This window comes from Schistocerca piceifrons, chromosome 5, assembly GCF_021461385.2.
Source record: "Schistocerca piceifrons isolate TAMUIC-IGC-003096 chromosome 5, iqSchPice1.1, whole genome shotgun sequence".
NCBI classification, from domain to species: Eukaryota; Metazoa; Arthropoda; class Insecta; order Orthoptera; family Acrididae; genus Schistocerca; species Schistocerca piceifrons.
In genome coordinates this window covers 66623358-66649305 of record NC_060142.1, presented here as the reverse complement: position 1 = coordinate 66649305, position 25948 = coordinate 66623358, and the positions used below count along the sequence as shown (strand labels likewise).

General features: G+C 45.8%; 1 protein-coding gene across 1 annotated transcript in view; it reads right to left on the bottom strand.

The window, feature by feature from the left end:
* Positions 1-1777: 1777 nt before the first annotated feature.
* Positions 1778-25948, bottom strand: part of LOC124799318 (UDP-glucosyltransferase 2-like) — a 95279-nt gene continuing 71108 nt past the window's right edge. The window contains exons 5-7 of the mRNA XM_047262905.1: positions 22489-22732; positions 7278-7500; positions 1778-2249 (exon numbers count right to left, since the gene is read on the bottom strand). Coding sequence (XP_047118861.1) covers positions 1961-2249; positions 7278-7500; positions 22489-22732 — 756 coding nt within the window. The 3' untranslated portion in view covers positions 1778-1960. The remainder of the gene's footprint in view (positions 2250-7277; positions 7501-22488; positions 22733-25948) is intronic.

Here is a 25948-nt window from a genome sequence, read left to right as displayed (position 1 = left end):
ATTCGGAGCTTATTTTCCGAAATATAAATATTTCTATTTCGGAAAATAAGCTCCGAATTTGGCCAATATGTCGAAGAAGAAGGTTATAAATATTTCTAACTTTTGGGAAACGAAAGCAATACCGACGATTATGTCAGTATTTAATTAGTTCTGCCAAGTATAAATATAGACCCCTCCGTCTGTACGGTAGCTTTCTTTCACGCTTACTGATTTGGATAGAAACAGTCCATCGCCATGAGAGCAACAAGAAAGGAACGATGTAATGAGAATGCGAATGTACACTAATCATAATTAGTTCTGCCAAGTATAAATATAGAACCCTCCGTCTGTACGGTAGCTTTCTTTCACGCTTACTGATTTGGATAGAAACAGTCCATCGCCATGAGAGCAACAAGAAAGGAACGATGTAATGAGAATGCGAATGTACACTAATCATTTCGATTTGATCACTGCATTTGTGCTTACTTTAATTACTACAACTGCATGCCCAAAAGACAATAAGAAAAGACGAAATAGGTATGTGAATGTTTGAAAAGAAGAACGACATACTCCATATTAATTTACTCTCTAAAATACGATATCCCTTGGGGCGAAACATTAGTTAATAAAGTGTAGCTGGACAATGTTCAAAACATGACTGAAAATACGTTCACTAAATAGAGATAAGATCATCTATGATTGACATGTCATCTAAAGTCGACATACAATTTTAAAATGTTAGAAATAAGGAAATGAAGTAATACAGAATGTTATACTTGTAACGTATGTTGTTGTTCTACATTGTTTAGCTCTGGTATTTACAGGGTCACAGAGAAAGCATCCTAGGTTTTGGAGGGAAAAGCCGTAATTGTAATGACCTGCACTACAACAGAAACAAGAATCACAACTTAAAGAAAAATAATGTAACGTGCATTCCAGCTCACAAGCGACATTGAAGCAGTTAGTCCTGTGTCTTAGTATGGGCAGAGGTTACATTCGACAACCAGAATAAATTAATAACTGGCTCCTTCTATCGATCCCCAGTCTCAGATGAAACAGTTGCTGAACAGTTCAAAGAGAACTTGAGTCTCATCACAAATAGGTACCCCACTCATGCAATTATAGCTGGCAGTGACTTCAATCTACCTTCTATATGTTGACAAAAATATATTTTCAGACCCTATTGTATATAGAAAAAAACTACCGTAATTGTTCTAAATGCTTTTTTAAAATTATTTTGAACAATTAGTCCACGAGGCCATTCAAATTGTAAATGGTTACGAAAACACACTTGAACTCTTAGCCACAAATAATTCTGAGCATCACGACGGATACAGGGATTAGTGAAAACACGGTCGTAGCGAGGCTCATTTCCATAACATAGAAATTCACCAAAACTAAACGCGAACTATGTCTATTTATAAAAGCAACTAAAAATTCGGTTGACGTCTTTCTAAGAGACAGTCTCCAATCCTTCCAAACTATGTAAGTGAATACCATATGTGGCTTAAGTTCAAAGAAATGTATCAACAGCACTCGAGACATTCATACAAAATAAATTAATAAGAGACGGAACTGATCCCCATTGTACACAAAACACGACAGAAAGCTGATGCAAGAGCACCGAAAAAGGCAAGTATAATGTAGACTAACGTAAGATCTCCAAGATTGGCGAAGTTTTACTGAGGCTCGAAATTTGGTGTGGATTTCAATGCGAGATGCATTTAATAGTTTCCACAACGAAACCCTCTCTATAAATGTGGCAGAAAATCCAAAGAGGTTCTGGTTCTAAGTTAAGTGAAACAGCGGAAAGGCTCAGTAAGCCGTGAGGAGGAGGAGGAGGAGGAGGAGGCAAGGGACCCAACCCTTCGGAGCAGGTAAAATCGTGGCAAATGTCCGGCGTGGCAAATGTCCGCACACCGATGAACTAGTCTTCTGCTCCTCACGGCACGTGACGTCTTGGAGTCAGCTCTGCAGTTCCTCACGACGCTTTCGCCTTGCGCGGCCCCTTTGTGGGCGGCAGCGCCAGAGAGATCAGCTTTCTGCAGAGGAGCCAGAGCACGGCCAGCGCGGCGGCGGCGGCCAGGGCGACGAAGGCGACGACGTCCAGCAGCAGGTACTGGTACCAGGACAGGTCGAGTGCGGCAGACCGCATGTGCGGCGCCCCCTGGTGCCGGGCCACGTACTCCACCCAGTACGCTGCCTCCTCCAGCGGCGGCCGGGGGCGGTCCCGGAACAGTGCAGACACCTGCTTGGCCCGCGTCCAGTACCTGAGACACCCAACGACAACAACTCCAGCTTACTCCCGTGATAAGTTCATACGAGAGGCGCCTGCTAAGTTAATACGAAAACCAGGAATAGAATCTTTTCGAAGGTTTTGTTTCTCAGAGTACAAGAAGAGAAGAAGTGGGAGAATAGGACCGTTCAGGAGAGAAGACGAGAGCAAAGGAGAGTGGAGGAGGAACTCAGAGTAAAGGAGATGAGTATAGAGTTGAGGAGAGGAGGATACAGGAGAGAAAGACAGACTAAAGTAGTGGAGAGGACAGGAGATGAGACGATATGAGTTTAGAATAGAGAAAAGGAGAACAGTGGTGAGTACGAATGGGTAGAGGAGAAGAGTATGGAGCAGAGGAGATGAGGACTGAATAGAAGAGAGGAGGATACAGTAGAGGAGAGAAGATTAGAAGGAACTGGAGGAGAGGAGTGGAAACTAGAGGATAGGAGAAAAGAAGAGTAGAGGAAAGAAGGGTAGAGGACACAGGGGAAAGGAGTTCTGTATGCAGTAGAAGGGAGGAAGATAGTGTAGAAGAGAGGAGAGTAAGGTAGAGGAGAGGAGAAGGGGTAAAGGAGACTAGAGGAGTTGAAACTAGAGCAAAAGAGCATAGAGGAGAGGAGGATGGAGCAGAGGAAAGGAAATGAGAGGAGAAGACAGGAGACTACAAAAGGACACAATGAAAGAGAGAAGGATGGAGTGAAGAAGAAAGAAAAGGAGACTAGGAGAGAGAAGAAGAAACAAAAGGAGAGAAAAATTGGGGAGGGCAAAGGAGATGATGATGATGATGATGTTTGGTTGTCGGGTACTCAACTGCGTGTTCATCAGTGCCCATAAAAGGTCCCAATTTTTACATAGCCCAATTTTTACGCTGTCCAGTCTTGCGACTGTCACGAATGATGATGATGATGATGGCAACACAAATACCCAGTCCCCAGGCAAAGAAAATCCCCAACCCGACCGGGAATCAAACCCAGGATCCCATGATGCAGAGGCAGCAATGCTAGCCAAGGGAACAGGAATACAGAGGGGAAGAAGATACAGTAAGTGAGAGGAGGAGGAGAAGATAGTAGATGAGTCTAGAGGTAAGGTATTGAAACTAGAACAGAGTAGGATAGAGGAAAGGAGGAGAGAGGAGGGTAGAGGAGAGCTGAGGAGGACAGAGTAGAGCAGATTATAGTACAAATAAAGGACTGAGGAGACAAACAAACAGTAGAGGAGAGGAGACTATAGATGAGAGACAGGTAAAGGAGAGGAGGATAGAGGGGAGGAGGAAGAGGGCAGGAGAAGAGAGGATATACTAGGAGAGGGTGATAGAGGAGGAGAGAATAGAGGAGAGAAGAGGAGAGGAGATTCTAGAAACACTTTTGTTTTCCTCTCTAATGTTTGGACTGATGAAGCAGCTACTTGACGTAATGAAATTCGCTGCCTAGCATTTATTGTTTGATGTAAGGGAGAGAAAGAAATCGTTACGTAGTAAATAAGGCCAGCACGAACAATAAGTCATTAACTCAACGTTTTTCTCTGCCAAATGGCCAATTGTTTGATTTGCTGTGTGACAGCAGACATTGCTATAATGAAGAATGATGAGACGTTTTCGATTTTTCTATGATCTTATCGATGATTTTTGCAAAAAAGCGATCATTTTGTTACAAAGACCTCGCAAATGAACCACTTTTGTTGGTTTCGTTTCGTCTTGGAACATTCAAACAATTAAATGCAGATTCATTCATGGCACATACGAATAAAGCTAGGTTTCATCTGCTGTTACAATGTTGCGTAAGTATTTAACATATAGTCGGTCGTTCGATGAATGATTGTATTTTTCCTTTACGTCAAGCGTTGATAAATATTGAATATAATGTTGTGTAGAAAATACCCCTTACATCTAACATCAATGATTCAGAGCATATTCGAAAAAACTTTATTTGTGTTAGACCTAACCGCAAAACGTACAGACTCAGTATCAATGAATAAAGGAGAAAGACAATTACGTAACTGATCACCCAACGTATTTAATATCAACATTGACGATGGTATTTGTAGCTGAATTTTTGAGGTAAACACATACAGCTCAGTCATTTCTTGGTATTTGGCCTGCAGATGGCTATTGAGAAATGAATGAAATATTTTATGAAAATCTGAAAATTTCCGGTGCAAGCAACTACAACCATGGTTTTTACAAGTAAAAGACTACACTTGTCGCTGACAACATATTAATTGTGAATCATTAATGTGAGGCAGAAACGGGACATTCGGGGACGTCAGCCTGTTTCTGAAGTATATAGTGCTAATCTCCATCAGTAAGCTTTGAGCAAAAGCAGCAAAAAAAATTGTACGTATTTAGTTTGTTTTACGTTAATGTTGTTGTTATGTCTATGTAATAACGTGCTAACATTGATCCTCACAAAATCCAAGCGAGACGTACACAATCACTGAAGGAAGGACTGTTGTGGATTTGTAAGTTCTATCTTCGGAACTGCATAGAATGTGATTTACAAGATCGCGTTCTGTAAGAACACGTCTTAGGTTTGTCTTTACGCATTCGTTTTATTGCACCTGGTCTATTTTTTGCGATCTGTGGGTGTCAGTCGTTTGCTCATTTTCAGCTTATTGTGAAACACCATCAAGCGTAATGTGTTGGCTGCTTATTATCTTGTGCAACTGTGGCGACGGTCACTTACGTTTTCTTCATAGTTGTTCGCAGTTACTGTTTGTTATTCCCTTCCAGTTTGGTCTCTGTGCAGCTCCTACCTTCACTGGGATACTACTGCGTAAAGGCAAACGTTCACCTTGACGTTTCGATGTTTTCGGAAAATCGGACACAGTACACATAGCGCTGAAGGGAATCCAAACGTTCTAAACCATATTTAAGGCAAAACCTTCTTATGCAGCTACATGTACTTTTACGTAGGTAATTCATAAACGACAAGTGGTAGGCGGATAAAATTAAATAATTCGCACGTAAACTGAAAGCATTATACAATTTTCATGGAGCCTTTTCGTCTGAATGAAGCACATCTGGTACAAAATACCCGAAAATTTTCAGCTGCGAACCAAGGAAACGAGGGTACTAGCTATGGGAAAACTGGGTACTATCTCGGGCCTTGGCAGGAAGCGCTATACATTCCTTTGCACGTGACCTTCGTCATACACGTGCGTCTTCCAAACATCATTCCTACAGACAAAATCTTTGGAGATAATTATTGTCTTAACTGTTGGACAAGCAAATGAAAACTGGGAAAGGAATTTTTCTCTGAAATTTGTCTGTACTTTGTCAACACGACGTATCCGCACGCATAGGCAAGTCATTGTGTATGGTTGTATTTTGTAAAAGACTATCTCAGTTAAATGCGCTAAGAATAAGACACGACCTTATGGCTATATTTGAAATCAACCTCAGTGCAGTTGTCAGTCGAAATGAAACGGCCATAAGAAACGCACGTTGTTGGACGAAAGAGCAGTTTCGAAGTCATAGAGTCAGTATTGCCTCACATTTTCCTATATTTCTCCCCAAACTGATCTTACACTATGGTTGCTTCTACCAGTTTTTCCATTCTTCTGTAAATAATTCGTGTCAGTGTTTTCCAACCCTGACTTATTAAACTGATGATCTGGCAGTGTTCACACCTGTCAGCATCTTCCTTCTGTGAAACTGGAGTTATTACATTCTTCTTGAAGTCTGAGCGTACTTTGCGTGTCTCATTTATCTTGCATATCAGGTGGAATAATTTTGTCATGGCTTTCTCTCTTAGTAATACTGAGGAAATGTCATCTACTCCAGGGGGTCTTGTTTACATTTAGGTCTGTCAGTGCTCTGTGAACTTAGTATTGATATAGTCCATTATTCTCTTTAGCTGCAAACCCCAGAAGGCAGTGGTCAGACACATATTGAACACGCTGTAAACAGACAGATATTTATATATCAGTTGTACTCACAGTGTTAAATGCTTTGTCCAAAAGGAAATAACATACTTACACTTTTGTGTCTCTGGAATGCTGCCATCAGTCCCTATAGAGTTAACCCGAACTCAACCAAGAAAAATTTGAGACTGTTGAGGGATATTTTTAGAGCCTTTTGTTATATGGGAACTGTGGTCTCTGGTGGCCAATATGTACTTTGTGTATGGGGTCACTGAATCCAATGGAAGAGATGATGGTATTCTGTGCTGTGCCTTCAGCAAAGGCAAACACATCATAGAGAGAGAGAGAGAAAAAGAGAGACAAGATCCCATGAAGGGCTCATTTAGATGTTGTGAGAGCATTGCAGAGCTGCTGCACAATCTCTTGTGGCAGACACTACAAGAGAGGTGTTGCGCACAATGAAGAAGTTTACTACTGAAATTTTGAGAGACTACCTTCTGGGAATAGTCAGACAGTATATCACTTCCTACCACATACATCTAATGAAATAACCACAATGAAAAAATTTGAGAAATTAGAGCAAATATGAAAGTTTACCGACAATAATTCTTCCAATGTGCCATTCACGAATAGAACAGGAAAAAAGGGTGGCAGTCAATGGTACCAGAAGTACCCTCCGCCATATACTGTCGTGTGGCTTGCGGAGTATTGATGTATATGTAGATGAACAAGTGCTCACAGCTCTTGAGATATGCACTTTAAAGCCCATGTTTACTGGACTTTTTCCTTGTTTTGGTGTACCCCATCACCTCTCAAAATGTGGAAAGCAAAGAGCGTGCAGTAGAACAAATTTACTTCCCAGCACCGAAGCTAAAGAAGGCCTCATAGCTCTTAAGATATGCATTTTAGCGTCCATGGTATTACTCACGAATTCCAATGCAGGGAACCCCCAAAAGAAAAAAAGTCAAGCAGCTCATTACCTATAATAATATAATTATCATTTATATAGTTCATGGCCTTAATTAGATTTGTTTCTGAGAAAATACCTTCACAACACTGAAAAATCTGTAATGTGCAATCAGCAAGTAACATGGTAGGATCTGGTTTCTCATAGGCGTCAACATATAGATGCAAAACTGCTGTGATGACTGTGGTGACTCACTCAGATCCTGGGGCGGTGAGCTTCCGCAGTGCGTCGACGACCTGGTCAGTGGTGATGTGGTTGATGTCGAGCTGGACGGCGACGCCGTGGCGCACCATGTTGGGCACGTTGAGCTTCTGGTCGGCGAACAGCGGGATCCCCAGCACCGGCACTCCGCAGTGGACCGCCTCCAGCGTCCCCATGAGCCCGCCGTGGGAGATGAACGCCCGGACCTTGGGGTGGCCTGAGAGGGCAGAACAGCGTCCACTTCAGTCACAATATACGCAGAACACGTCTAGCTGCTGTTTGCCCCCTTGCAAGAATCAGGTTGTAAAAACTTTCTCATTGACACTTGAAACCAGTTTCCTCGTGTGGCACTTACAACATTCTTAATTGTTTGTTTTCTAGTTTCCCTGGTTATTTTTTCGGTGATTCTGTGGTATCAGAACACCTTCTGAATTTTTTTATACAAACAAGTTATGAACAAACCGAGATTCATTTTCCTGACAAATTTAATACACTGAAGCACCAAAGAAAGTGGTACAGGCATGCGTATTCAAATACAGAGATATGTAAACAGGTAGAATACGGCGCTGCGGTTGGCAACGCCTTTATAAGACAACAAGTGTCTGGTGCAGTTGTAGACTGGTTACTGCTGCTACAATGGCAGGTTATCAACATTTAAGTGAATTTTAACGTGGTGTTATAGTCAACGCACGAGCGATGGGACGCAGATCACACAGGTAGCGATGAAATGGGCATTTTCCCGTACAATCATTTCACGAGTGTACCGTGAATACCAGGAATCTGCTAAAGCATGGTATCTCCGACGTCGCTGCGCCAGGAAAAAAGATCCTGCAAGAAAGGGACCAATGACGACTGAAGAAAATCATTCATCGTGACAGAGGTGCAACCCTTCCGCAGATTGCAGCAGGTTTCAATGCTGGGCTATCAACAAGTGTCAGCGTGCGAACCATTCAACTAAACTTCATCGATATGGGCTTTCGGAGCGGATGGACGTGTACGGGTGAGGAGACAACCTCATGAATCCATGGACGGTGCGCGTCAGCGGGGCACTGTTCAAGCTGGTGGAGGCTCTGTAATTGTGTGGGACGTGTACATGTGGGGTTATATGGGACCCCTGATACGTCTAGGTACGACTCTGAAAGGCGACGCGCACTTCAGCATCCTGTCTCATCACCTGCGTCCATTCATCTCCATTGTGCATTCCGGCGGACTTGCGCAATTCCAGCAGGACAATGCGACATCTCAGACGTCCACAATTGCTACAGAGTGGCTCCGGGAACTATCAATTTTAAACACTTCAGCTGGCCACCAAACTCCAAAGACATGAACATGAGTGAGCATAACTGGAACCCCTTGCATCGTGCTGTTCAGAAGAGATCTCCACCGCGCGTACTCTTACCGATTTATGGACAGCCCTGCAGGATTCATGGTGTCAGCTCCCTACAGGACTACTTCAGACATTAGTCGAATCCATGCCAACGTCGCGGTGCGCCACTTCTGCGTGCTTTCGGAGGCTCTAGACGGTATTAGGCAGGTGTACCAGTTTCTTTGTCTCTTCAGTGTATATGGCACTTTTTCACTTTACATATACCAGCAGGACTATTACTTATAACCCAATTGAAACTATGGAATGCACGCCGTTTCGAAGCGATAGCTTCAAGTTTGCCAATATCTACTCTTTACTGTTAAGGTAAGGCACAATTAAAGTAACAGAGCAACCGCAACATGCTGCCATTGCTGAAACACTATAGAGATGTGAAACAAAATAAAAAAGTTGGATATATTAAATAAATTCATGCGCCCAGGTTGTAACGATACAATCGCGGCTTCCAGCTGTTAGAATACGTTAAAGAAACTAGACTCTTGGGGTCTGTGCATTTTGTTACTGTTTCGGACAGGGCAGATGCCTTGAGCTTTAGCTAACGGTGCCATTTGCAGATCACCGCGGTTTCCTGGAAATATCCGACCACACGATCAGAGAACACTGGTGCAGTTGGTCCTCCTGGGTGGGGGCTAGCAAAGACTTCGCGCGAAATTATGTCTCAGCATATCACAGAACAGACATAATTAGAGTAATACATTGGTAATTAAAACTTAGTGTATAAAACAGAGAAATAGTTACGTACGATCGACACGATTATGACTGAAATAAGAAAAGTAGAATTTTATAAAAGCAAATGTTGAAAGGAAATAGCAGAAGTTGTCAGAAAGGGGTGATGGGCACTCAATGATTGGCTGTCGCTTGTTACGAAGTGCTAGCTTAGCAGGGCGTACTACTTGTCTGTTATTCTCTAGCTCTCACTTTGCAGAAATAGTTCGCTTCTAACGGAGACTTGGTGGCTTTCACTTGCGACTGGTGGAGAATTTGGAGCGGTATGCCGTCTTGGTAGTTGGTAGCGGTGTTGGAACGCGTTCGTGGAGCGAAACGTAAGACATATTTGACATCCTTCCTCACTGTGACTTTTTTTGTGGGTAGAATTACTGTGAGTCACGTATTAAAACCACCAGCGTATTAGACGTGCTCACATTATCTTGTGGTGCCGTGTTAACGCTTTTGTAATGGCGCTGTGAATTTAAATCTAATGAACTTATTTAAATAATGTTTTACTGGAGTACTGACACGCCTGGCGACCGGGACGTAATAAAAATCTTAATGTAACTGTTATACCTTGACGCATCTTCGTCTCAAGCGTCATGGCCGTTGCGACCTTGGCCTGTACAGATCTACAGGGTTATTCCTAAGTACCTCTGGGATATCAGGAGCCTACTGGTCGTATATTATGAGACATACAGAAAAGACTCATATCAGTGGATACAGCATTTCTCGAGGTTTAGTTTCTCAATACGCGTCATGGAAGAGCGCGGCACTAGGGGACACGCGTGTCAGAAACAGGGAGGTACGGAATTGGCCCGAAAATAAGCCGCACTTTTTATCCTGATCTCAACCTCGATAAGTTAGGGCTAGGCTTGTATCCGCTACCTTATCCCCTTGTCCTTTTATATACTCTTGCTGTAAACAAATCATGCCCATACAACTAGCGTCTGTGGCCGAAACTGACGGCAAGGCATTTTAGTACATAAGAGTGCAAACTCTAACCGGTATTTTATTGGCGTCAGTATTGCGCCAGTCTACCAACATTGTTTAACTAGCTTATTATTCAGTTTCAGTTGGACAATGACAAGAAAGTCTGATTAATGTCGATTTGAAAGACCGTTTAGAGCGAATAGTGTCATTAAGCCAAGGAATTTGGCGCAGTTACGATGCAAGCTTTAAGTTGTGAGGTATACCACAACCAACAGAGAGTCCGGAAGAAAATATGCACGGGACGAATCTAATGTGCGACTTCAGGCTGCTTCAGAAGAAAAATGTAAGAAGGAAGTTTCAACGAGAAAATCATTCAGTGAACCGAACAGTGGCAAATATCCTAAATTTGTAGATTCTCTCCTAAGTGCAAGATAAGAGGAAATACGGGATACCTCTCTCACGAGAAATAATCCACCTGAAGTCCTCGGAAATCGCAACAGTCTTAATTCTGTGCGAGTATTGGTAGTTGTCATCGGTTGATATGGAGAAATGACCTTGCTCTCCGAAGGAGTATTACGGCAACACAGAATGCCAGAAGATTTCGAGGAGAAGCTGGTTAACTTCCAGCGGTATGTCATCAATATGCGAAAGTGCCAGTCATCCCCTTTTGACCAGACTGGCAATATTGACGAAAAGGCATTTTTTCTGACATGCCGAGCAGTACAACAGTAGACATGAAAGGGGCAAAAGATAACGCATTGAGAGGAACCCGGAATAAAAATAATAATAATAATCAGACTGGCTGCGATGTTAGCTGTTACAGGCGATGGCGAAAAGTTACCCTCTTATGTCATTCTGAAGATAAAAGCTATCTCCAAAGAAAACTTTCATAAGGGCTTAGTGATCACTGCCAGGTAAACGGCTGAATGACAACGCAATTGATTGTTGACTGGCTGTCTGCTGTATGGAATCACTGAACTGGGGTACTGCTTGCTAAGAGATACAGGCTAGTTTAGATGCTTTTAGTGGACATCTAACTGCTGAAGTAAAAGATAAACTTGCTGCACGAAGGACAGACTGTTTCATAATACCAGCAGGAATGCCTTGAAAGTAGCAGGAGCTAGGAGTAGCCATAAACAAGCCATTCAAGGACAGCCCCCGAAAAATGTATTCAGATTGGTTCCTGGAAGAAGGTCATGTCCATTCACCGTCTGGTAAGGGCAAGAAGCCATCCATCACTCTTCTGTGGGAGTGGTTTCTTGCTTCATGGCGCTCCATGTCATCGGAGTACATCATCAGGGGTCCAAGAACCGCATATCGAATGCTCTGGATGGCAGCGAGAATGACGAACTCTGGGGAGAGCATGAAATAACGATGGGAATGAGAATGAGACCAATAAAGAAAATATCTGTACCGATAATAATGATAGTGAGGAAGACAAAATACGGTACCGGTATGTTAGGTGCCATCATGTTACAACAAAACGTTTGTGCTACGTACGTATTACGTGTAAGGATAAGCAGATTTCTGGTAATTTTTCTGCTCTCAATCAGTGTGCAGCTTATTTTCGCTCAGAATACATTTTTGTTCTTCCTCGAAATTTCGGGGTACGGCTTACATCCGTTGGCGGCATTTTGTCGTGTGAGTACCGTAAATAATCCATTCCGTACCGCGGCATGAAGTTAGTTCACAACTGGAGATTGGCAACCCTCATAATACATTTTCAAACCATACTCCTATCACTTCTTCCGGTAGCAGCTGCCTGAACGATTTGCAAGCACGCATTGACATCTGTGGCGTCATAAACGGTGCCCATACAGACCACCTGTAACAGGAGTTAAAAACTCGGAGAGACGCGACGCACTGTCCACTGACCCATCTCCACTTTCTGTATGTCTTGTAGTCTGTGCGCGCTCACCTTACGAAACCCCTGAGGTAATGATGAATAACGCAGTGGTAGAGTCCGTGCAGAGTACGGTTGCTGATGAGCAGTGGCCAGGTTTCGTCCTAAAGCCGTCGGCACACGGACCGTGCTGTCGAACGTTAACGTTGAGCGTGCCAAGTTCAACTTGCTGCTGAACGCTCAGGAACGATGCGACTTGTGCGTACGGTACGTGGGCCCCAACGTGGTATACGCGATCGCAACGCACTCCAGCGGCAGTTTGAGGGATGTTTCTAGTTCGTAAATCACACTGTTTACTCAACGGGCGCGCGTGAAATTTCCACGTTAGGTCAATTAAAACGCACATTTCCTCCATCGTGCACCAAAAGGAAAGTACCATGTTCAATCAGTAAGGACACAGGCTTACAAAAGTTCCATTACAAACAGTGCGGTACAAATTTGGAATACTTCTCCGCGTAAGATAAACATTATTTCATCATTCCCACATTTTAGTAAAACCCCAACGTCAGCCTTACTTGATCACTGTTCCTACCCTGTAGCAGAATCTTTGCAACATGTGAATTACGAAGCATAAAAGAAAAACGAGCAAAATATCGTTATACAAGTAGCGCAAGCTGTCCTGTAATTAAGCCACTCGAACAAAGTCACCCTTCAAAAGAAGGTGAACTTATATTTACATAACATCAAATATTATAGCATATACTTATATTAAATTAATAATAAAGTATCAGAACTAAATAAAAACGCGAATGCTAGGTAAAAAAAAAAAATGGGAAAGTAAAGACACGAACCACCGCCTCAACATATATTCTTTTTTTTATTTTTTTATTTTTTTTTATTTTTTTTTATTTTTTTATTTTTTTTTTTTTTTTAAGAGTGTTCAGATATGGGTAGGTGGAGACAAGGCGGGCAGGGGTCGAAACCCGAGGCCTGGCCGCGATGTCTCCCCCCTCCCGTCCCTGAATCACTCACTCAAAGTAGCTTTTTGATTATTTTTTTTATTTATTTTTTTTTTTTTTACCAGGAAAAGGGTAAATGGAAAAAAAAGATCTTTATTGGTACAAACTTAAATACAACAGAAATGCCATCCTTCCGGCGAAAATAACACAAGACAATATACTCGTACAAGGCGAGGAATTTTTTTTTTTTAGGAACATGGTGTAGGGAGAAAAAGAATAATAGGTCTGATGTAATCTAAGAGGTGTGAAGCAATATACAGTGGAGTGAGGGAAAGACCAGTGTTGTCTGGGGTAGTGCATTAAAGAAAGGAGGCGCGTGTCCATGCGCCTACTCCACTGTGGGTTACAATGTAGAAAGTAGCGCGGGGAGTCTCAGATGTCAGCAGGGGGGGCGGGAGTGCTGTCGGCGTGTGGCACCATCCAACTGTAGCGAGGGTGAAGTAAAGATCGCATGTAGGTAATTGGCGAAGAAGGTGCGGTAGCGCGGTCGCTGTTCGACTTCACTGTGGGCGGTTTGTAAGTACTGCCAGAAATCAAGGCGTGATTTGTCGCCACCATTATACATGTAGGTGATCGTCCATCCCTTGACCCAGACAATCGCATGATTTTTGGAGGCGGGGAAATAAGTATTCTCAGGATGGATAAAAGTCCATGGGTCAATCGAGTCCGGCGGAACGCGGAGGTAACAGGCAACGAACTGTCGGGCAAGTTTCCAGACGTCACTGGTGGCAGTACAAGTCAGTTGATGGACATCGTCATCCACGAGGTGGCAAATGGAACAAAGTGGAGAGTCCTGTAGTCCGATGGCGTGAAGGCGATGGTTTGTGGCGAATTTTTCATTTGCGACTTGGTACCATGTTGCCCGGACGTTGGAGGGAAGAAAAGGCTGGTGGATGTGACGCCAAACCGTTGGCCACCGCGTGGACGGATGTCTCAGTTCGATATTGTTGTTGGATATGGAACGAAGGAGAGGGGTGTAAAAATCTTTAGGTCGAGGAGAACGCGTGGTCGGTAAGTGTGTGTGAGCATAACTGAAGTCGACGATGAAATCAGAAATGTGCGTCAAATGGTGCTTGATGTGTCCGACTGGTACTGGTGGTGTTATGGTCGCGGGCACAAGAATTTCCAGCAAGCTGCGCGTAAGGGAGGTGCCCCCGTGCCACTGCTTGAGCATGGTGGACATGTACAAGGACGCCGCTCGGAGTCGCACATTGACAAGGCCGAGGCCTCCTGCTCGCGGGGGAAGGGTGAGCGTGTCGCAGCGGACCTTAAAGATCGTACCGGCTGTAAGGAAGTATCCGAGGGCAGCCTGGAGGCTGCGTCCAATAGTTGATGGCAGCGGGAGGACCTGTGCGATGTGGACCATTCTGGCCGCCACATGTTGATTGAGGTATTGGACACGTTGTAAAGAATCGAGTCGTCGGAGGAGATTTTGTCGCACCGTCGTGCGGATAGTTTGGAGTGCACGCCGAAAATTGATGGCAGCGGAGCGGCGCACGGTGGAGGTGAAAATGATACCAAGATATCGTAGTTGTTGTACACACGGGAGAGGTGCTAAGTCTTCGTGTGAGAGGCCGCGTCCAATGGGCATCGCCGCGGATTTAGCCACATTCATGTTACTGCCCGCTGCAGTGCCGTACGTTGATATCAAATCAAGTACCGTGTGTGTTTCACTCCGTGAGCGGATCAAGAGGAGGAGGTCGTCCGCATACGCACGACATCGAAAACTGTGCTGTCGCAAAGTGAGACCAGAAAGGTGGGTCGTCAGACTCCCGATGAGTGGCTCCAGGCTTATGGCATAGAGTAGGGTCGAAAGTGGGCAGCCTTGCCTTACGGAACGCCGGATCGCCACTGGTCCCGCCACACGGCCGTTAACCTGAATCAGAGATTCGGCGGTGCCGTACAGGCGCCGGATCACGTCGATAAAGGCTGGTGGAAAACCCATGCGGTTCATCACTGAGAACAGAAAAAGATGCCGCAATTTGTCGAATGCGCTGTCAAAATCAATGGCAACCACTGCGGCGCGGAGTCTGCACGCCGCTGCCAGTGCAATTAAATCGCGACATTCTCCTGTGGCCGTTTGTATATTAACTGAGCCGCCCGGAGTTGTCTGTTCCGGGGATAGAATGCTAGGCAGGATCTTGCGGCATCGCGTTGCCAGTAGGCGTGTAAAAATTTTACAGTCTGCGTTAAGCAGAGTCAGGGGACGGTAATGTGCTGTCGTCACACCTGGTGTCGGTTTGTGGATGGGTATAATAATTCCCGTGACGAAGGACGGCGGTACGGCGTTCCCTATCGTCAGCAGTTCATTAAACATCGTTGTCCACCGTGATGCCATTAGTGTGAAGAAAGCGCGATAAAATTCTATCGGCAATCCGTCGACACCAGGTGACTTATTCAGAGCACCTTTTTTGATTGCATCGTGGATTTCGTCACGCGCAATGGGCTCCATCAGCTCTTCCGCTTCGTCGCTGGTGAGGGTGCGAGTTACGTGTGGTAACACAGACTCCTCAGCGTGGTTGTTGGTAGTCTCCTCCTGGTACATTGTGCGGTAGTGGTCGACAAAGGCACTGACGATTTCGGCCTGGCAAGTGACGTGCTGGCCGCGACAGGTGGTGATCTCGGTGATGAGTTGTCGTCGTCGATGTTTCCTATCGGAGGCGATATGATGCATGGTCGGATGTTCTTGTTCCGCCGAATCTTGACGTCGGGTTCGCACCATAGCCCCCTGCAGTCTACGGCGTGTCAAAGTTACAATTTGCGCCTTAATCCTGCTGCGTTCCCTCTGGGTGTCGGGGGTGGGCGGTTGGGCGTCCAGGTCGCGGAGAACGGCGTAGAAATAGTCGGTAGTGTGCCGGCGCCACATAGCAACTTCCTTTCCATACTGAATCAAAGTACGTCGAATGGCAGGTTTGGCACATTCTAGCCACCAGGTCAAGGTCGTGCAGTATTTAGGTAAGCGACGTTCACAGGTGGCCCATGTCTCGGTAACACGTTGAAGACATTCGGGATCATGAAGATGGGAGGTGTTTAGCTTCCACGGTGCACGACTACGCCAGACCACTTGCTTGGGGAAGAGAATGTTGCAGATGTAGGCACAGTGGTCCGAAAAGGCCAGGGGCCAAAGTTCTGCACCTTGGACTGCAGGTGTGAGTTCCCGAGAGACGTAAATTCTATCAAGGCGGCTCGCGGAGTGACTCGTCTGGTAAGTATGTCCAGGCGCGTCGCCGTGCCGAACTTCCCAAGTGTCGCGGAGCAACAGATCTCGGACGACAAGACGCAGTTCTTGACAGGTGTTGTAGTGGGGCACTTGATCTTTAGGGTGCAAGACACAATTAAAATCACCCCCAAGCAAGTAATGGTCGCAGCGTCCAAGAAACAAAGGAGCGATTTCTTCTGAATAGAAGAGGGCCCTGTCGCGTCTGCGGGTGGAGCCTGACGGAGCGTAAATGTTGATGATACGCGTCCCCATGACGGTGACGGCCATGCCTCTGGCAGATGGAAGGTATGTGATATCGGTCACTGGAATGCCTTCTCTGGCGTAGATGGCTACGCCGCGTCCCAGGTGGTCACCAGGAGAAGGATAAGTGTTATATCCCGCGACGTCTGGTAGTGTGGCCAGGTGTACTTCCTGTAGTAGTGCGATATCGACGTCCGACGCCCATATCATCTCTCGCAGCAGTTGAAGTTTCACGGGTGAGCTAATGGTGTTAGTGTTGATCGTCGCTATTCGGTAGGTTTGGAGCTGTAACCCGCCGTGGAGGGGAACTCCACCGGCGGAGGATGAAGAGGGACGAGGCAACGGTGAGTCGTGCCGTACGCCACCTGACGGCATTATCAGCGGCGTAACGATGCTTCCGTCTGGGGTAACTCTGTCCCCAGCGTGTGGTCCGGCTCCTCATCGACGTCCTCACTCCACACCATTGAAGGCGTTGTCGTTGTGATGGTCGTACGTTCCACTTCGGTCGTAGGGGCAGAGGACGTCTCGGCGGCAGTCGCATCTGTGGAGTCCATTGGTTCAGGAGCACCTGAGCGAGCCAGTAGAGTAGGCATCGATGTATCCACAGTCGGCGTCATGTTGTCGTCATTCGTATCGTCGTGTACGTTCTCCGAGGCCTCGTCGGGTCGGACGGCCTCTGGAGCATCGGGGGGTGGTGATCCGTCTCGTTCCGAGACCGTACGGCGCCTCCTCTTGCGCCTCTTAGGTGAACGTTGTTTGCGGGTTCGTCCCTCCGTGTCGGAAGACGGGAGGGAGTCGCGTCGCTCTGAGAGGAAGGCCGTCGCGGGAACGTCAAATGAAGGGGCGTCCATATGTTCAGGCGGGTGGGTGTCGGAAGTCGTCGCTGTTGGTAGTGGCGCCGGAGTAGCGTCAGGCTTTGAGCGCGACGCGTCGGCCCCAGCGGTATCCGTAGCAGCTGGAAGGGTCACCGGTGCATGGTCCGATGGGCGGCGGCCGGTGGGAGGAGAACAGAGCGCCGATGCGTAGGTGATCGGTAAAACCGTAGTCGGAGCCGGAGGTGCCACGGTAGCGGCTGGCAATTGGGTGATCCGTCGCTGAAGACACTCAGATCTGAGGTGGCCTTCTTTGCCGCACCCGGAACAGGTCTTGGGTTGGCCGTCGTATATGACAACCGCGCGGCACCCGCTAATTTGCAGGTAAGACGGCACGTGGCGATGGAGGTCGACGGTGATCTGCCGTACACCGTTAAGAACAGGGTACGTTTGGAATTGCGCCCAGCGTTCGGCAGTGTGGCCATGTACAGTGCCATAGGGGCGGAAAGCCGCGATAACGTCTTCCGCTGGAAGCTCGAACGGGAGTTCGAAAACTCGTATGGTGCGCATTCCTAAGCCGGCATGGTCGACAGTGACCGCTCCGACATTGCCGTCGGCGTGGCAAAAGCGTAATCCATGGTTGGTGTCACGAAGTATTCTTTCACATACTGCGTCATTGACGACTTTGACGTACACAGTACTGCTTAATATGGACAAATGGATGCCCAAGATGTCAGAAGCTGGGATCTTAGCAACGTCGCGTAGGAAGCGTTCCACTTCCAAGGCCTTTGGTCGTGCGTAGTCGTTGCAGAAGTTGAAACGTAAAGGTGATTTTCGAAAACGGTTGGCCATGGTTCTAGCGCACGTAAGCGACACGTAAGTGACGGCCGCTGAAATGTAAACAACAGCGAACGCGCGCGCTCCGCAGGCGGAAATAACAACACGTCCGCACTGCACGGCGGCGAAAGCCGGACTGCCTTTAGCGCTCAGAAACGCTACCCATTACGCTAAACCAACAACAGGCTGCTATTTCTTACAAATATTGTGTTACCCTTGCTAAAAAACGTTAATCGTAGATAATTATGTTATTAATTCAAATTTAATTATAACAAATTGTACGATGAACAATGCGTTTTGGGTGGATCTTCAGTGTGTCGCTATCTTCAAATAGCCTACCCATTACGCTAAACCAAACAACAGGCTGCTATTTCTTGAAAATATTGTGTTACCCTTGCTAAAAACGTTAATCGTAGATAATTATGTTATTAATTCAAATTTAATTATAACAAATTGTACGATGAACAATGCGTTTTGGGTGGATCTTCAGTGTGTCGCTATCTTCAAATAGCCTACTCTCATAATACGCTCGTTACAATAATTCTTTTCCCATGAATATGATGTTTCTCACTATTTTATTGGAACGAATCACACAACTAACAACGGGTTTTCCAGTGATTCTCAATTTGCTGGTGCTCAGAAACGGCGCGTGTGACGTAGGTGGCGATGTGCCATCTCATTGGTCAACGCTCAGACGCACGCTCAGAATATCTGACAGGCCAGATATTGCTCTGCACGTTCGGAAAGACTCCCGCACGTGCTATTCCACACTATGACGTCAGAAACTCGGCACGCTCAACGCTCAACGTTCGGATGCACGGTCCGTGTGTCGACGGCTTAAGCGCTGGGAGAGTTCATTCGTTTGTTCAGAAGGGAAGAGCGACAGTGTTTGCCACATTTCTGCCGGTCGGCGCAGACCCTGTCACTATTCGGTAAACAAATTTCATTTTTGCGTTAGTTATACCTTTATATGTCAGCTTCATGATAATGTTCCCAACATTTGGTTAGTAGTCATAATTATTGTGATATTTGTGTGGAAGTAAGACACTGTGCGAAAGTCGAAAAAGTGTCCAATGAAAAATATGGATCGTTACGATTTTGGGTTTGGTGCATGTTATATAATATGTTGCTACATATGAAATTCATCTAAAGTAGCCTATTGAATTTTTCTTCAGTCTTGGGTGGAGGTCTCCATCTACCAGCAATCAGGAGAAAACTCAGATGAGTAGCACCAGTGTTGAAACCAGAGTAAAAATATCAACATTCCTCATGTTTCACAAACGGTTTGTCATATTGAAATGACGTTTTGGCAAACGATAGCATACACTGAGAGGAGAGTATTTTGTCATATGGTTATTTCTCGAATGTTGATTATCCACTGTGTTATTCCACTAACTACAGACTTTTGATGAAATAATGTAATTTTTAACGGCGAACGGTCATCTATGGATTTTGGAACAACATAAGAGACGACATTACACGGTTATTTTTGTACCGAGGATGTGCTTTTTCGCAAGATATTGACCTTAGTTCACTTCATAAACTCAGTAAACCACTGTTTCAGAATTCTCTCGCAATTGCGTCTGCACAAAACGTTATTGAGGTGAGGCCGTGTAAACTCATCTGTGTTTTGGCAAAAGAAGCAAATTTTAACATGTCGACAAGAGAAATGTGTAGGTTTTAGTCGAAATTCACCATTCATGTTGGTTCGCTGAAAGTTACAAGTGGTTAACAAGCCAGGCGAAAAGGAAATGCTGCTTTTGTTGCATTTTCTGCAGATTTCTTTGTACATACTAACCAAAGTAGAGGTGACAGTAGACCTTTTTGAATGGTCCCATGCAAGAGTGTGCGTAGAGGGAGTCCATTTAACATTTAGAAAAAAGTATGAGGGTAGTAGTTCCCCTCCAGCGCTCGGAATTTCCCCCTACAGCGCCCGCCCGCATCCACCAGCGCTACAGCTCTTCCTGATCGTGCTCTGCCGGTTGTAAATCTACTGGTCACGTTATTTTATACAAATTTCAATACACAAAGCTAAAGGCATTGCCGCAGTGGTAACGCCGGTTCTTGTCAGATCACCAAAGTTAAGTGATGTCTGGCTGGGCTAGGACTTGGATGGATGACCATATGGTCCGCCGAGCGCTGTTGGCAAGCGGGATGCACACAGCCCTTGTGAGGCAAACTGAGGAGCTACTTGACTTGAGAGGTGGCATGAGCCCCCTCTCATATTTCTATCAGACCAATTCGATTTTCCTCTCTAATTGCATGCGGTGAAAAGTTGCTATTCCTTCACACGCGAACTCCCCATGCAGCGTCTCTCGTCACCTGGGTGGTCCGGTGACAGGCGGGATCTGCTGATCTTGAAAGGGTTAAGCTGACGGGTGTGAGGGAGTCGAGTGGATGCTTTCCAGACGCCGACATTGTCATAAGAGCAGGGGCGACACGCCCACAGGCGCCTGAAGGAGCAGCTGGGGCTAGAGATTTCGTTACTTCGCAGAAACTTAGTGAAAATACTTTCTGACGGGCTACCAGCGAAGCGTGGGAATGACTTGTGTTTGCAGGCAGTCTTGGCGGGCAAATTCCGGCGTTTTCTGCAAAATCATAACTGTGATTGGCTTGCTCAGGGGATAGCTCCGTGACGTAGCAAAATCGGCGCAGAAATCGAAGCCAAGTATCTCCATTGGTGGAATAGTAGTGCTTCAGCAATAGAGTGGAATTTTCCACCGGTTTTCGAGTACAGTTGTTCTTGAGGAGTCGTCTTTCGCCTTTCGGTCGGAGTAGGTTACAAGACTGAGCTCTCGCTGCTTTGGACCGCCTGACTTCCGTTGGCTGTCTAATATACTTTTATTTAAATGTAGCTGCTTGACGAATTTGTTGAAGTTTCGAATTCAACGTAACTTTCCGAGTACAGTTGGCAATTGAGCGTTCTGCGTACAAGCGGCCTATGTTGTCTGTCTTAAGCAGTTTTGGCTACAGTTGACTGTATCGGAGTTACTGTGTGACATCGCTTGTTAAAATCAATCACTGTACCGTCAGTGATTGTATAGCGAGCGTTCTCCGAATCCCCCAGAGGCGCATTTATGTTGCTAGGAAGTCTTTAATCTGGAACAAGCAGACCAGGATAATTTATTTCGGGCTATACTCGCGACATTATCATCACCACGACGGGACGTCGAAGCAACAAGCCATCGCCTGGGGTATGCCAGATCGTGTCCTTGCAGTTAGGGAGACAGTTCGGTAATGTATGTCCGCGGCACCAGCAAATCAGGCAATTTTGCTATGTGACAATCAGAGCTCAGCAGAGCTCGCTTGTTCCTGTTGCTGGTTCTGTCTTGGGTGTTCATTGTCTGAGTTGTCACTACTGTAGCTGCAATAAATGTTGGGTTGGCTGGATGTTTCTCTTAAGATGTGAGTTGCAAGGAATTGGCTCCACATACCACTTGGTCATAAATGTCAGAATCTAGTTTATGGACAACTTCACCTTCACAACATTTATTTGAGTATCCAATTTGACGTATTGTAAATGTTTCACGTGTTTTGTTTATTATTTTGAGTTTAGTCATAATAAATCAAATTGTTATTTTGGACAGAGCTTTCATTCTGTGGATCGCTAAAGCAAGCCTTTCATTTCTCACTACGTTAATGAAACTTTCCTTTATCAAACTAATTTCTATCAAATTAAATTATTGCAGGAGCCAAACTCTTTTCTACTCCAGTTGCAGGGTCGATTACAGTCAGTTCGCGTTTCTTCTTAATGCATGTGGAACAGCAAAACTCGGAGTTAGAAAAGGGGGGGGGGCGGCTTAGAGTATCATTTCCATATGAAGATTCTGGAAGAATTAAGTGTTAAATACACTGCTAGCCTCGGCGCCTCGCAGACTGAGAAGTAGCGGCTCCGGTCTCGTAAACTGACATATGGCCGGGAGACCGCTGTGGTGACCACGTGCCTCTCCATATCCGGTCAATACTGTTGAGCCTTCATGGCCTGTTCGGGCGTAGTTTTCATCACAAAAGCCACACTGGTCTATAAAATGCAGAAAATGCGGTAAGCTCGAGAGTACAGTGCTGCTTTTCAAATGGTGCCCCGTCTTCTTGTGACCGATCCCGGAAGTGTTTACTGGAGCTGCCACCTCCACACGTGCGCCGCCCCGCCCCGCCGCGCGTGCCCCACTTTGTTGAGGGGACCTTATTGGCGTGCGGAGAGCCACTCACTGAGGACGTCGAACTGCGGCAGCCAGGTGGTGGCGAGCACGTTGTCCGGCAGGGCGACGCCCCTGGAGGCAGCGGCCGCCGCGTCCAGCTTCCAGATGAAGCGCTGCGGCCGCAGCTGGCGGAAGGCCTCGGCGAACGCCAGCAGCGTGTCGGTGGGCAGTGTGTCCGCCCGCACCAGTGAGCCGAACGTGAACAGCACCGCGCCGGTCTCTCCGGGCGCCCCGTCCAGGAACTGCTGCAGCTCCTGTCGCACACACACACACGCCTAGTTTCAGCTTCTCCACTTGTCGCATGACAGGAATCAAAATTCTACCTCTGACAGAATGCCCTTTAGTAGGCTAAACTCCGCTGAATTCAGGAAGTTGAAACGAATCTACCTAAACTACGGTAATTGTACGCATGCACTGATCTCACTAAGCGCAGTGGCAAATACACTGAGCTGACAAAAATCATGGGGTACCTCGTAATATCCTGTCGGACCAACTTTTGCGCGACATAATACGACGTGCCATGGACTCAACGAGACACTGGAAGTACCCTGCAGAAATACTGAGCCGTGCTGCCTCTACAGCCGACCATAATTGCAGAAGTGTTGTCAGTGTAGGATTTTGTCCACGAACTGACCTCTCAATATCTTCTGGTAAACCTTCCGGGATGTAAGGTCGTGGTCCATGAAACTCTTCAGCTCCTAACGTTTCGTCCAGAGCTGCGCTGGACATCTTCAGAGGGGTGTTTTTCCTCCGGTGAGTCTTGCCGACTGAGTCGGCAAGACTCACCGGAGGAGAAACACCCCTCTGAAGATGTCCACAAGACTCACCGGAGGAGAAACACCCCTCTGAAGATGTCCAGCGCAGCTATGGACGAAACGTTAGGAGCTGAAGAGTTTCATGGACCACGACCTTACATCCCGGAAGGTTTACCAGAAGATATGTCATCCGGTCGTGAAAGCTTTCATACTATGACCTCTCAATCATGCTCCATAGATGTTCGACTGGGATTCACGTCGGGTGATCTGGGTGGCCACATCATTCATTCCAACTGTCCAAAATGTTCTGTGGTCGGTGACATGATGAAATATCATCCATAAAAAAGCCATTGTTGTTTGGAACACGAAGTCCATGAATGGCTGCATATAGTCTGCAGGTAGCCGAACATAACCTTCTCCCGTCAATGAGCGGTTCACTTGGACCAGAAGACCCAGTCCATTCCATGTAAACACAACCCACGCCATTATGGAGTCACCACCAGATTGCACTTCCGTTGACCCCTACATAGGTGAAGGGAAATGACCGATTCCAATTTTCATAGTTTTATATGTAGGTGTAAAAGTCAAACATCCCATCGCAAATTAAAAAACAATCAATACACAATAAATACACAAAACATTACAACTCGAGAAAAATAGACCCAAAAAAACAATTATTTACCACGAACAAATTTCGGCGCTGCAAAGTGTAGGTCGGCCATCCCAAACACACACACACACACACACACACACACACACACACACACAGAGGGAGCCATCATACCCAACAAGACGACATCTACAAACACAACCAACTCATTAACTCTGCGCAGTAATGACGTTACATAGGTCAAGGGAAATGACCGATTCCAATTTTCATAGTTTTATATGTAGGTATTGGTGTTTTGGTTTCGTCAGCTGTGGTTGACCTACATATCTCAAGGGAAGTGTCCGATCCCTGGAGATTTTTGTAATTTTTTTTCGTCATTTTGTGTGTTTTAGGATCGTGATGTGTCTTTTTTTACTGTTATATTTAGTTTGTACCTTCCCTAAAATCCCAGTTTCTCGCGGCAGCCCCGTTAGTTTGATTGTATTTTTGGAGGGAGATGTTATTGTCTTATTTATACGTATCTTCGTGTTTGTTGCCGTGTGTATGTAGTGAAATCATAGGCGCCATATTGGAGACGCTTAGAATAGCCTTTTCCGCCATATTGATTACGTCATGGGTCTCAAAGCAGACGGGTCGAATTGGATACTTCCGTAATCCCGTCAGGTTTCACAAACCTCACATCGGGATTCACCTGACTAGACCACGGTTTTCCAGACGTCTAGCATCCAAACGATACGGACTCTAGCCCAGAAGAGGCGGTGCAGGCGTTGTGCTGTCAGCAAAGCCACTCGCGTAGATTTTCTGCTGCCGTAACCGCTAACGCCACATTAGGTCGCACTGTCCTGACGAATGCGTTCGTCGTATGTCCCACATTGATTTCAACAGTTATTTCACAAAGTGTTGCTTGTCTGTTAGCATTGTCAATTATAAAAAAAAGTATGATCATTGGAGGAAAGGGGACAAAATGCCGTATGACAATAGGGGGAGAGGAAATAGAGCAAGTGAGTAACTTCAGTTACTTGAGAAGTGTAACAATGAATGACATGTATTGCTCAACAGAAATTAGAAAAATAACTGCAATGGCAAAAGAAGGATTCAAGAGGAAACAGAAATTACTTTGTGGACCACTAAAAAAAGATCTGAGGAAAAGATTGCCAAATGTTACATCTAGAGCGTTTCACTATATGGGGGGAGACCTGGACATTGAGGAAGGAAGATGAAAGAAGATTGGAGGCACTAGAGATGTAGATATGGCGAAGGATGGAAAAAATGAAATGGGAAGACCGAGTAAAGAATGAAGAAGTATTAATAAGAGTTGGAGAACAAAGAAACATGCTGAAAGTCATCAGAAAGAGAAAACGGCACTGGATTGGACATTGTTTGAGGAGGGACTGTTTATTGAAGGAAGGAATAGAAGGAATGGTGTAGGGAAAAAGGGGAAGAGGAAAAAGATTATACCAAATGCTGGACAATATCAAAGGAGACAAATATTCAGAAATGAAAAGACTGGCTATGAACAGACAAAAGTGGAAGAGGCTTAAGCCATGACAAGACCTGCCGTGAGGCATAATACCATACTACTACTATACGAAAACGCCTCTGCTGTCGGTCGTTAAGTGAAGGCCGTCGAACAATGCATTGTCCGTACTGACACTCAATGCACGAAATTTCTCGGTATAACCTTGACACTGTGCGTCTCGGAATGTTCAATTCCCTAGCGATTTCCGAAACAGAAAGTCCCATGCGTCTAACTCCCACTACCGTTCCGTGTTCCGAGTCTGTGTGACCATCATGACGTCGGACACCTCTTCACATCAATTACCTCAGCACAAATGACAGCTCCGCCAATGCAGTGCCCAGTCATCTGCATATCTGCATACGCTATCTCAAGACCTTCTCAACTAAGTGTACATCGTTGGGAACCCTCATATCGCAGAAATATCCACGGCGTGCAGATTCAGATGCGCTATCTCCAACATCTACCATCGTTGCCGAGGACACCAAAACAGGCCACTGTGGTGCCGCCAGACTCAGAGGTAAGCCTACTTGAATTCTGGTGTTGGAAGAAATTTTCACCGGCTGTATTTGGTCAGCAAGAGCCTAAG